Source organism: Ylistrum balloti, unplaced genomic scaffold (genome assembly GCF_031769215.1).
Source record: "Ylistrum balloti isolate Yb309-2 unplaced genomic scaffold, AGI_CSIRO_Ybal_v1 Utg369862, whole genome shotgun sequence".
NCBI lineage: Eukaryota > Metazoa > Mollusca > Bivalvia > Pectinida > Pectinidae > Ylistrum > Ylistrum balloti.
The window spans coordinates 1,019,208-1,033,497 of record NW_026782009.1 but is presented as its reverse complement, the minus strand read 5'-3'; the positions used below and the strand labels follow the sequence as shown (position 1 = coordinate 1,033,497).

General features: G+C 35.8%; 1 protein-coding gene across 1 annotated transcript; it reads right to left on the bottom strand.

Annotated features, from left to right (window-relative positions):
- Positions 1-600: 600 nt before the first annotated feature.
- LOC132545922 (uncharacterized) lies at positions 601-12,465 on the bottom strand. Its single transcript, XM_060209601.1, has 6 exons — positions 12,381-12,465; positions 10,317-10,400; positions 9,998-10,027; positions 6,147-6,275; positions 5,018-5,126; positions 601-754 (listed from the first exon to the last, which is right to left on the bottom strand). The coding sequence occupies exons 1-6, from the start codon at positions 12,463-12,465 to the stop codon at positions 601-603; spliced, it is 591 nt and encodes a 196-aa protein (XP_060065584.1).
- Between the last annotated feature and the right edge of the window lie 1,825 nt (positions 12,466-14,290).

Here is a 14,290-nt window from a genome sequence, read left to right as displayed (position 1 = left end):
AAATAGCAAGTCAATCGTTGTTTGGTCTCCTTTATGTTTTCTTTTTCCCGTCAGGAATATCCGCTTGCTATTTCGCGCTGCGCATATGATCATACCATAAAGAGAACTTTAAAATACACGATAAAACTCTCTTGTCGCCGAATACAATTACAAACATTGTTTTTTAATATAAAAGTTCTTAATTGTTTTCCAGCATGTGATTAAACACTTGAAGCATGATCGTAGCAAATTAAAGATAAGGTTTCTTTCTCGATTCCTTTCACACTCTTCTAAATGTTCCACCTACAATACAATACAAAACAAGGTTAATTGATTTAAACATGGTAACACTTGAACAGTTATGCTCATTATGGTATACAAGGATCACAAAATAAAACCTATTTATTATGTTCGATATTGGAAGTGTAAACTTTGAATCGGTAATTAACTTCTTTGCTTAGTGGAATATCATATATCTAAGATTAGTCTGTCTCCCTGCCTTAATAAATGCAAACATTCTTTGCTTACTGGCATGTAATATACAAGTACATTAGAATAGTCAGTATCCTTGACTAAACAAATATAATCACGAATTCAAAGCATGACATGTATTAACATAGGTCACACACATTCTGTTCTAACGTTGAAGTTGCTTCTCTCCAAAATGGTCTCTGCATTAAGATTTAGTAGAAACAACCGATCTTCTAAGTCGCAATCAATGTCGTACGTTTCCTCCAGTAGAGCCTGTATACATAACCCAACTCGTTTCAGGTACCTGACGGGAAAAAACATGCAGGTATTGTTAAAAAAGCCACAACTTGTATGCCCGTCAGCAGGATATTATTTGGACATATGCTATTAAATTCTGCAATTTTATGTGAAATGTGTTTCATGTATCCTTACTTCCATTTTTCTGCAAATTTATATTGACTTTTTAATTGATAAATTCCTGCTGTAAATAATATTCCACAGAAATGAAAATTATCTGTGTAGGATCATTTTATATAAATATTTTTCACTACTTGCGATACTTTCATGATTTATGACATGTTGCAAGCGATTTGATATTCACTAGCCTGTTCCCAATATCACGATTTTCGTGCAAAGAGTCCTCAACTAACACAGAGTTTCAGAAGATGCAGGCACATGAAAATTATTGGAGAGTTTTGAGAAATATTCTAATTCTTTGTGCGAAAGTGGACGTGTTTGATGATCGTTAGTTTACCTGTTGCTTCTGTTTTTGTACATCTTGTTCTCATTTGAGAATGTGGTATTACTTTGATTGGCCTATATGTACGTGGCGGATGTTGTCAGTGAAGCAGAAAACGCTTATACTTCCTGAACACCTGGTCTTGTTCTCCTTGTACTTTTCTCTGGATTGTCCGTGTAAATCTTCTTTTTTTTTCTTAATGTCCTAGTTTTATTGAATTTGAGTTTGGATTATGTTGATATGGCAGTAATTTCTTTATGATTTTTTTCACGGGGCTAGTGTTGCTGCTAATTAACAGTTTTGTCCCCGGGAACACTTCTACTCAAGTAGTTTTTTAACCATCGATGAGAAAAAGAAACAAATAGAATTTTGGATGAGTTGGCGCCCAATACAAAAAGGACTCCCTTAATATGTCCTAAGGGTAGAGTACCTATTATTGGAATACATAGTACCTCTAAGATTTTCCTTAAGGATGTTGTTCATTTTACATAAATCACTTACATTACTTTGAACTTAAAAAGTCAGACTCAACAGCACAATCACATTGGTGAAAAATCAAACTTAACAATATATTAAGTCAATGAGATGATTTTTTCAACATTTCAAAATACGGAACAAAAAACTGTTAATATCCTAATTACTGAAAATAATTACAATAGTTCTCTGTCTAAAGTTTATAATTCCAGCTTTGAACCCCTAATTTGTAAAATTATCACCGTTGTTTATGGTATTGAGTGTGCTCTGTGTAGTTTCATATGTTTGTGAAACAGAAGGACAGTTTAAACAATGTATGAATGGTCATCGTTCAGCAGTGAAGCGTGGAGAGAATCAATGTTTGTATCAACATTTCCAACTCCCGAGCCGTCGATGAGTATCTGTATTTAAAAAAAAATACCACTCTACAAATGACCCCAGACTAAGCACATCCTGACGTATAAAACGTGAGGAACACTACATTTGATTGCTTGGTACGTCAATTCGTCTCACAAGTTCTTTATGGGATAAATACGTTTACGCTTGAACTTACTTCAATTTTGGATTCCTCATCAGGACATCGGAATCCTTTGTCAAGCCCTGTAAACTCTATTCTGGACATACTACCTCCAATCCTGATATGTCGCACTAACAATATGATCGAATGCGTTTCCTACTAGCGTATAACGCTAGCTAAGACATTTTTCTTTTCAGAAATGCAACAGTTCTCTCATGATACTACCTATATATCCAAAAATTATCATGTTTTACTAGGCACTTTTGTCGACACGCTTCGGTAGACAAGCCATTTGGAAACACTCATAAACGATATCACGTTTCGTATTATTGTTAACAAATGTGTCGAAAACGGATGATTCAAAACTGAACATTAATGAGATATTATGCATGTATAGTGCATTAAAGTAAAAATAATGTCCTAAATATAAGGCTACATAGTTGAACTACCATATTAGGAAGAAAGATTGTCTACCAGCAATAGTCAGCAGTAAATTTGGATGTCGACTTATTCACATGCTACCATATCACGCAAGAATAATTTTCTTATTTCTTAACCCAACAATATCAATATACCTTTCGATAATTTTTTACTTTACTGGACATGAAAGGTCACAATAATCGGAAATTATAATCATTGGGTTTTTTATATACTTCCCAAATGAGCTGATTAAGGTTTGATTAAGATCGATATGCAAAATCTGCCGATAGTAAAATAAAGTTCATTGTCAGATCCATACCTATCAAGATATGGATTATTTGGATAGACGTTATGTTCTAGTTCTCACAAACACACAACAGGCATACTCATTTCTGGATACCATATTTGAATTAAGCGAACATAGAAATAATGTATCACTGACGGTAACAGATGTTACATATTCATATTAACGACACGAAATGCACCACCTTATTGAATATTTAAATTAAACAAACATAATACTCTGTTGACTTCACATATACGTATATATATATATATGTTGTTATTATAATTATCATTACATTTTTAACAGCCCGTCAACACATAAGAGGTCATTAGTACCATCAACCAGTAAAACGCACAGCGATCCAAAAAGAAATAACATTAAACAAACCAAAAGGTAAAAGATAAATGAATGAGTATATTAAAAAGATTAAAATGGTACGTCATAGTCTGTTTTATAGACCAACGTCTTTCAGGTAACCTAGAATTTTACAAATCTCAACAGTCTCAAAAAGGCTCTTTAGACATGTAATATTGTATATACTAAACAAAAAAAGAAAGGTAACACTACTTTATTCTGTGATTAATTAATTAACCCCTTCATAAATCCTTACCAATCATTTACGAATAAAGTAATTGATCAATTCTGATAAAACTGCAGTCATGGTTCATTATAAAACTTTGCGTTTAGTTGATTTTATTCGACTGTAAAGGACGTTGGGGTCAATTTCAAAGGTAACAACATTAGTAACGGGTATGGCCACCGTTTGCGAAGTAAACAGCATTGCAGCGTCGTCGCATGGAACTCGTAACCGGCGGATAATTCGAGGAGAGATGTTGTTCCATTCAGCGATCAAGGCTTGGGCCAGCTCCTGCAAGTTTGACGGCTGATTTTGACGTTCTCTCGTGCGTCGCCCAAGAACGTCCCAGACATGCTCAACCGGTGACAAATCAGGTGATTTAGGGCCAATCTAAGACCTGTACGTTATTCTGCTGCAAGAAAGTTCTGGTGACGCAACTGGTGTGCGCTAGTGCGTTATCCTGTTGAAGAATGACAGAACCACTGGTCTTAAATTTTCGTCCCGATATCGAATGCCGGTTAGATTGCCATTTAACACAACAAGCCTGGTACCAGTCCTCCCACAAATACCACCCCAAACCATTACACTTCCGCCGCCAAAGCGGTCCCGTTCTGCGACGCAGCAGTTCGCAAAACGCTCCCCTCGTCGCCTCCACACTCTGCGCCTTCCGTCACCGTGTTGCAGACAAAATCTGGACTCATCTGAAAACAGAATATTGTTCCATTGTCGTAAGGCCCAACGACGGTGAACACGTGTCCAATTACGCCGATTATTACGGTGACGTCGTAACAAATTGGGTCCAGTGTAGGGACGCCGCGCTTTCAATTGGTAGGCCCTCAACCTGTTGCGGACTGTTTGGGGAGACACACGACGCCCAGACAATGTCCTTGTAGTCCCTACTGCGGTTACGAATCGATTGCACAAGTGTATCAATCGTATACGACGGTCATCCCTGGTGGTCGTTTTACGGGGTCAGCCGCTTTGGGGCGATCGGATGTTGACCCAGTTTGGTTTAAACGACTTACCAAGTGGCAAATTGTCTTAACACTGCAACCAAAATGCCGTGCAACTCGACGGCGAGACTCCCCAGCCTGGATCATGCCTACAGCCCTTTCTCTCTGTACTTGTGACCGCCGGGGCATAATGATAAAGTTGATAGATAGCAAGATTCGGTGATTTCTAAGTCCTAAGGATCTAAGGAACAGTTGTCAGTTTGAATGTTATTGAAATTCAAGCGAAGATACAAGTTAGTCGCAGAAAACCTCGTGCAGCTCTTTCGCTAATACAGACTTTCACGCTTGAATGATTTTGGTAACCCCCTTGGATTTTGTAATAATATTACATTACAATATTACATAAAACATTACCATTTTCTAATATTGTTTTCACTTATTTACAGGTATTCGCTAAGGAAACATGATAACCTTTCTTTTTTTGTTGAGTATATATTTAGGATACGACTTCACATAAATAATACATGTCCGTATAAGTAGCGTGCCACACAGTTGTACAATAATCGTTTATATCATATTCAGTTATCCATATATTACTTACGTGCATTTGACAGTGCTATTATCGGGTAGGTCATTAAAAGTTCTCTGGTGGTAGCAATCAAAAACGAATACAGATGACTTTGGCAAATCCCGGCAAATGGGATCAGTAGCTGAGAAAGAAAGCACATAATTTTCTTTCTATATTCTGAACTGTTATTGAATCTTCAATGTAGTTATTATTGTTTACTTAGCCTGAATCTTATAACATACCATAGAGTCCGTCTAACCATCCATCAACTTTTCCTTTTCGCTTTTAGTCATGAACGATTGTGCACTTTTGCCCAAATATAGTCGCAAGTTTGCTGGGTTGAAGAAGACTCAATTTTGTATAAGTGATGGGTCTCGGTCCTAAAGGGGAGGGAGGACAGGGCCAAAATAGGAGAAAATAACAGATTCTCTAAATCTTTAAAATCCTTCTCTCTCTATAGGGATGATTGGATTTTGCACAAATTTTGTCTGAATCTTTTATGTACGATGGATATCGGCGTCCTGAGGTGGAAGGGGAATGGTACAATATGGGAAATCGAGCAAATATTTTTAAACCCGACTTCTTCTCTCGGAATGATTGATTTTGGCCAAATTCCGTGTCCCGTCATTCAAGTGTGTAGGAAAATCAGTTAAGTGTAAGCTAAGCATAAATCTAGGCCGCCTGAAGCCAGAGACAGAAGGTTTTGCCCAAATGTTGACGGGTGAAGTAAAATCAGTTTTGTATCTCTGCTCGATTAAAATAGAATGTCTGTTGTGACTTTAATGCATCAAAAGAAGAAACATATGGTCTTTGTTGCAAGAACATATACTTTCAATGCCATACTTCATATCGTCCAAGTTCATATCGCCCTAGATCATATGAAAATATTTAACAGGCATTATTTTGCAAGAAAATTAAATTAATAACATGTCCATTAAAATAAACACATTGGAAGAACAAACACCCTACCCGTCTGCTTGTATTGTATCTTTTGGTTGTCTGTATTAAACACAATGTTACAAGGGAATCATTGCAATCGAAATGGTGTAAAGACCATTGTTTTGTCTCATTGCTAAGAGCGAATAATGTAGAGCCATGTTCCTTTGACTGATAGATCCCCTAAATTTTTTTCCGTTTTAAAGATCGTTAATTTGCTACTTACGGTACATAGATCCATTGTTTTCCATGCTATGACTTTTAATCAAAGCTGCTGCTATATCAGAGGATATTTCTGATTCTCCGCTGAATTCAAATGCAGATGACCGATTTGTCTTTGTAGCGCGGTTCATATCTGGAAACGATCAACAATATGCTTTAGACTAAACTAAGATCATAGTTATGAAGATTTGGAGAATGCACAATCCGAGAAAGAGGATGTGTACATTTAGCAAACCATAAGCAAGAATTAGCTTTTCAAATTGCTCTTCGTCCGTCGTCTGACCGTCCTTATTTTCTTGTAGACTTTTTTGTTGGTTGGATCATTTAAAATCTCGCAGGAAGGTTTCCGTTTGTTTCTAATTGTGCATTTTGCATTATGAGACTGTCTAGAAAAGACAACCATCTTGATAAGTAGTGAGTGTATATTTCTCAAATTTCATATCGGTTTTTCACTTTAAACGGGGTTCTACCATTCCCTGACAATTTGAAATATAGCATTGCCCTTACAAACACGTTATTTCCTAACAACCATATGAAACGAGAAACCTCAACACAATAACGCCAGGTAAAAAAGAAGTATCATGTTTCACACCAGCGGTCACAAACATCGCATTTTAAGAGGAAAGGGGCGATGAAACAAGTCGGTGACAAAAATCAAATTATTTTGTAAAATCAATTTAGTCAATTCATTTTTGTAATACAGGCAAAACTGGCCGTGTACCATTGTGTACTTTGCACCCATGACTAATTCCCGAATGTAAACAAAATACCTACCACTTCGGAAATAATTAGCTACCTTTGACCTCTAAAGTGTGTGAGAAGTGTGAGTTACATCTATGCCTACAATATAGAAAATACCGAGTTTCCGAGACAATTAGTCATCAGCACAATGAATTTTTCACTAGGCAACTTCAAGGGTCATAACTCTGGTAAAATAAATGACGCAATTTAATTGCGTTTTTACACCTTGTGTCAAGAGCTGTAACTTTAGTAAAAAAAGTCCAAATCTAATGGCGCACAGAAGGACAGGAACATGTTATGTATAACCTTGGTGAAAATTTCATCGAAATCTATGAATAATTATAAAAAAGCGACAGTAGTAAGAATGTCTACAGACAGACGGACGAACGAACAGACGGAACTTCTAGGTGTTACCTTTTGTTTATTACACGTGTGGGTTACACCACAATTTGAAACTCCATATTCAGATTCAATTACTATGCAACTAAAACAACTTGACTAAAGAAGCAAATGTGGATAAAAATAAGTTTAAATAGTTAAGTTTCATATACAAAAATACTTTATCAATGTTTATTTTTAACAGTGCAACCCACAGGTTTACTTCTGTGAGGACGGACGGACGGACGGGTACGCTGACTCCATTGTACGTTATAAAGAAAAAAAAATGCTTTATATATCTATTACATACACATGACTTTATGCGTGCAATGTATACATGGACAATTCTAGACCAAAGTTAAAATCTTACATCAACATATATACATCACATCCACATCGTAGAGGAAGAAGATCTGGCCCAGGAAGGATTGGATCTCATTTTCAAAAACACCAGTTGTTTAAGAGAGATGTTATGACTTAACACATCTTAAAGTTGATTTCGCTGCGATTACAATGAAAATTAAGACTCATACTGTTCTGTTAGAATGCATCTACCGACTGAAACAAAAATATGTAGCGGATAAAAAACAGATATGATCCTTGAAGAGGCTTCCGAAACTAATTTAGACATTAAATTTACTGGTGATATATATATCACTATTTTATCCTAAAACCAAATGTTCAATTAAGCCGTGTACACAAAAATATAGCATTACCAGTTTAATCAACAAGGGTACTATGAAGCCCATTAAATAAAGCAAATGATGGCGACAGCGCGCATACGTTGCACTTGTGGAATACGAGTGTCTCCAGTTGATGGTCTTGGCCATTCGCCTGCTCAGCTCTTAATGAATAAGTGTTTGAGGACGAGGCTACCTGCTGCCTCATCCTTATGAAAGGCACAGTTACCTGAAGAAGCAGTTCCAGCTGCTAGCCCATCAATCACAACAGGAATTTAATCACGGCAGACAGTCAAACTACCAGAGTTTCAGAAAAGCGAAATCGTTTCCATGCAATCCAACAAGAAAGAATAGTCACCGGCAGTATTTATAACCCACAGAAATACTTCGGGTGAGATTTAACTACCGCTGGAAACGTTCTTGTCCGGGAATGGGAATATCGTAATCGATTCAATGACACATCGCGTCCTAATCAGATATCGTGGAACTGAAAGTTATCATCTCACGCGTGTACTCGTGCTTTCTCTGCGTCATATTCACGGTTCTCTGTTGGAACATTCGGGGTGTCATGTACGGAACTCCATTGTTATCAGAACTTCTTCGAGAGACTGATATTGCTGTAGTAACTGAGCATTGGCTGCTCCCTGAACAAATGAACTTCCTACATACTGTTGACTCTGCTTTTAACGCTTTTGGTGTAAGTGATAGTACTATTCCTATTGAATGTAATGTAATCGAGGCTTTGGCGGATTGGCTATAATGTGGAGAAAGGATATAAATGTTTGCCGAATTCTCAGTGAGGGTAGTGACAGGGTAATATGCTGCTCTGTTCAACTCCATGACCGAACAAATGTTATTTTAATAGGTACTCTGATGCCATCCACCAATGTTCCACTGCATGTTTATAAGGAAACACTGGAATACATATCGGATTTGTATGACCGATTCGCCGAAGAAGGTCATATAATTATCGTTGGTGACTTTAATGCCCAGATTAGCAAACGGTTCGGTAGTAAGAATCACGACAAAGCAAATGAAGCTACCTGCTGCCTCATCCTTATGAAAGGCACAGTTACCTGAAGAAGCAGTTCCAGCTGCTAGCCCATCAATCACAACAGGAATTTTATCACGGCAGACAGTCAAACTACCATAGTTTCAGAAAGGCGAAATCGTTTCCATGCAATCCAACAACAAGAAAGAATAGTCACCGGCAGTAGTTATAACTCACAGAAATACTTCGGGTGGGATTTAACTACCGGTGTTACACACAAGATCGATGACTCTCATGATGCAAATGAAAATGTGAAAGTACTTCTACACAGAAAGGGCGTGTCAACACCAGTGAAAAATGACACAGTGAACACAAATATGCTCTAGATCAAGACGTCTCAGAAGTACAAATGACACGCTTTGGGAGAGCACCGGTCATCGGACAGAACATTTTACAATTTATGGGCGTTTTGACTTTGTGTGGAGTTAAATTAGGTACATATATAAATAAGAGAATATCTAATATAAATTGATTACACGCGATAGGCCCTTATTCGTAAAGGCAATGTCACCCTTTTTCCACACTAAAATTGGTAGCACATTCAAAAACATATTCCCTAAATATAGATACCTTTGAGTCATAAAATGAATTGTTATTTCGTCCTCCCGTGATTTGTTAGTGTAGAAAAGGCTATAGCTTTGCAACCTAGGAGCCGTTACGGAAAATTGACCGTAAGACGTTTCAAAATCTAAATGGTGAGGTACACTAGCAATACCTTTCACAAAAACAAAAATGACTGATTTCGTAATGTTCATATTCTGAAGAGTGGTGCTATTCGAAGGAAACCTGTGAAAGTTGGTATAATCAATGGTTATTCGTGTCTTAATAAGCAACTATCTGCTTGTGATACTTAAAATATCTATTAATATTAGAAAATATTTTAAGTCGAGAAATAAATGTACATAGTTGTACTTGGTGAACAAGAAAGGTAATGTACAGAGTAAATGTGTTAAACGAAATTGATTCTTGTATATATAAAGTATCTTATGCAGTCTTAAAACTTACCATCTCCATTCATGTCACTTTCCTTTGTCACTATGGTAAAACGAAACAAAGTAATATGCATACTTCACTAAAACAAATATTCAAAGACAAAAAGTTTAGAAATTTATAATCAACATTGAATTCCCTTTTAACACTCGTCTCGATATGACCCAGGCTGTTCGTAAAATTATTCATCATTGCAAGGAAATAAATGACGTTTTAAACAGCATGCTGCTTATCTTTTATATATATCGTCTGGCAATATTGGCAACTTATTCTCATACTTCTAAGGTCTTAGATAAATAGATATATATTGACATGCGAGTTTTTATTAACTTACCGACAAAATATACGCCAATTGCAATGCTAATAACAAACACAACCATCAGGATTATTGGTAACTTCATCGAGGTACCAGTATTACCTGAAAGGAAGGTTTATTGAAATTAAATGCATAAACTTTCAGAACGTTGAATAATCTATTGTCCCTGGTATGAAATATAAGGGTGTTCAGTGTTGCCTATGGTTGTGACTGTCAAATTTTCCACTCGTTGTCTGGCGTATACATTGAATTGAAATTCGCAACACAGGTTTTTATCTTATTCATGCTATTACATTAGATAGATCAATGAAATAAACGGATGTGTGATGTATCAGCAGTGCGTTGCATATTGCTATCATAGTATCATACCAGAATGCCTCGTATCCAATATGTATATTAGCACATTCCATTAGCAAGGACTTGTTGAGGATTGGAGAGCATAATTCAGGAGCTGTTCACTTGTACGCCTTTGTACAATCTTCCTGATTGCATGTGGCAGACACTTTTGGTGGATTTTCAGTCCTAGTTTAATTTATTCACAAATAATATAACCTTGTAAGTTTTATTTTTGTATGTGAATACTACATGGTTAGACCGTCACGATATGACATGAAATTAATATCATGTTGGAGAAGATTATTAGTATGGAATCTTTTTTATACTTGTGATGCCTTGTGCAATTCTAACGCTATAAAAATAAAGCTGATTGAAAGATATAGCAATAGGTCGAACAGCAAGTAACGATGAACCAGCTGATGACTTAGATAAGTAGATATACCCTATTTTGTGCTTAAATAAACAACAAATAAATTAGTTTGTCATGATTTAATCTGATAAATATTTTGACATAGTATAAAAAAAAGTAGAAGAGCAAGTGTGTGTTGTCGTGCTTTTTGACAGGAAAACCCATACCTTGACGAGTTCAATAATAATTTATGTTATCATATCATATAAAAGAATGATTGTATGTTTAAATAGTGTAGTGACCTTATGTGTATTGAATAAAAAATAGTGTAAGTATTATCATGCAGTTATCAAATCGGTTCCCTTAGACATACTTTTCGACTACAATTAAAATAGTTTTATTTTTATCACTTGAAATGCTCTCACAGGATACCTTGAATCCATGTCGTATCATGACGGCCTTCCCAAGGTATCATGTTCAAAAATTAAATTTCATCAGTGACACCAACCATATAGGTCCTTAGCTCAACGAAAGAAGAGCAAAACATCTGTATTCACTCTGTAAAACCCATCATCGCTAAATGGTCTCCATGCTATAAAGACAACCACCGAGACGAAGTTGTCCTTGCCCGTCTTCGGAAGGGTCATACATACCTTACACATTCATATATGGTGACAGGCATAGGAAATCCTCGGTGCATAGGATGTGATGAGCCATTCACCATTAAGCATTTGTATTGGACTACATTGATTACGACCACATCTACAGCAAGCCACTATGTAGATGCTAACGAACCATCAATTTATAGCCGTCGAAATAATTTGGCTTTGCGATACACCATTCAGCTAAAGTCAATTCCTTCAAATCCTCCTTGTATTTGATCCAAAATATAAAACCTTGTTTCAAAACATACCAAAGACCATTCCATCATTCGGTATTTGGATTTCCTCTCTTACAAAACACAAATATTGACATAGACCAAATTCAGTCATTTGGAACGATCGAAATTAAACCTTTGTTCTTGAATTTACTTGAAGTTAACTTTTCACTTCATGCAATGGTTAAATCAGACACTGACAGTTGCACCTTTCGTTCATCCTTCTCGAAATTGCAGGTAAAATATAAAACATTTTTACATTTATATACCAATGGTTCAAAAGATAATCATAAGGTTGCCGCAACCATGGTTTCACAAGACGAAAGCTATGGAATGTAAACATGTCTGCTTGACTAGTCTATTGTTTTCGCCGAATTTCATCCATTTCTGACTAATGGTTCATACTGCGATGATCATTATAAGTATGTATTGAACTCTTCCAAAATACCACCCAGTAACTTTATCAAGATGTACAGATTGCTGCTATAACTACTAAATAATATTTGAAGTGTACAGTTACCGAAGTCCGCCAAAACGGCAGTAATTCTTTGTCCAGGTAGAACCAGGTTGACTCGAGTGACTCGAATTTGGAATGTGATTGTCATTTTAGTCGCATTCATATATCCCACTTCACTATTAACGATTTGTCAGCATGGTTTCTGTTGAACTTTCCGGCAAGATTAAGAAAAGTGTAAACATTCTTGGTGAACTGAATAACCCGGATGTTGTCCTAAAATTGTATCCCAACTAATGGGAAATGCGCTCTTTAAAGATACACTTTTAGCAAGTCTCGGGATCACTGAACTGCATAACCAAATTAAGCAGTTAGAATCTATTCATATTTGTAATGATATACTGGGCGTCGTAGCCAGAGAATAGGTCCCAGAAATAAAAACTTCCTCGTGACATAATTGTGACGTTTATATCTCACTGTAACAGAGCGGCAGTCTATCAGGCCAGATTTTCATCACCACTCGTAATGATGCTATTGATGATTCAGCGCCTTCAGATAGTTTACTTAAGACAGAGCCTACAAGTTCAAACACACAAGCGAACAAGCTATACATCAACGAAGCTCTCACTAATGCTAGATCATCAGTGTTTACAAAAGCCTTGTTTTTTAATAAACAAAAAAACATATCAGGATATGACGTGTGACACCCATGTGCACTGTACATGAATATATTGTACAAATTTGCGTCATTTTTTTTTATTATTTTAAACACATGCCTTATGCTTGGTACTTGTATATGTGCACAATATCAATACATTTGCTCTGTTAATGTGTATGTCTACATATAAAGTTCAATGTAATCCCTTAGTATTTACTAATGTAATTTATGTAAATCAGTTAAGTCTCAATAAGTCACTCAACAGTATTTTATATAACATATCAAAGCATGATTGGTACATCAGTTGGGAATCTTTGTACCACAGAAACAGAGATTATTTATACCATACTGTTACTGTATTTGAAAAAGAATGGTGTAACCTATTTTAGTGTAAGTTTGTCTACACTATATGTTATTTATTTATTATTCTGAATTCAGTAGGTATTATGATATGTAAACTTAAGATACTATCTAGTAGTAAAAGTATTCTAGATGTGTTTACAGAAATTAAATGAAAATAATAAAAAGAAAAAAATCATGATAACATAATCATTAATGTGTATATATGTATATATAGGATGTAAAATCAATTATTTCCAATTACTGTAGTCAGTAAATAGTTAACATTGTTTTGAGCTACTGAGGTACATATAGATCTGATTGTGTTTCATTCAGTACTTACATGTAAGTAACTACATAAACGTGAGCTAATTTGAAAAAAAAAGACTCGATATTAACGCCAATATTTTCTAACGCTGTCTTCTTTACAAGTTTGTGCAAGTCAAAGTGTACTCACTATTAATGTCTTAAAATGTCACGTTGGTGCTGTCACATAACTGTTCACACCTAAAAACTTCATCCAAAATGTAACGTTTACTATAAGCATCTCAGAATGAAAACTGTATATGCAGCAATTCAATTTATCAAATATTTTAATGTAAGGTCTTAAAGAAACAAACTCAAATATTTAGATACTGCATTGTCTGATAGTGTTAGGTGTTATGTGTAACGGAAACCCATCTTTCGCTTAATATATATGATGCTGATGTGACACTAACTTCGTACTCTGAAAATTTTCATAGTTTTGATCGTAGGACTGGTCCTGGAGGAGTTGTTATTATTTACTGTAAAAATTCAGTTTTTCTAAAAGACGTACTGATATTGAATATGAAGACATTGAAATGATTTGGATTGAAATTAAAATTGATCATCGAAAGTTTTTTATTAGGTTGTTTATATAACCAAAGCCGTCAGTTACCTATTGGTCTAAACTTGATAACATGCTAGAAGCTGTCATTGAGACTAATATGGATGTTAT

Bases quoted from the DNA above. Each gene is read 5' to 3' on its own strand.
- LOC132545922 (XM_060209601.1), bottom strand. From the start codon at position 12,465: ATGACAATCACATTCCAAATTCGAGTCACTCGAGTCAACCTGGTTCTA. The intron at 10,028-10,316 runs GTAAGTTAATAA...GTTTTACCATAG, and splicing joins AATTGGCGTATATTTTGTCG to TGACAAAGGAAAGTGACATG. The intron at 5,127-6,146 runs GTAAGTAGCAAA...TTTCTTTCTCAG, and splicing joins AAACAATGGATCTATGTACC to CTACTGATCCCATTTGCCGG.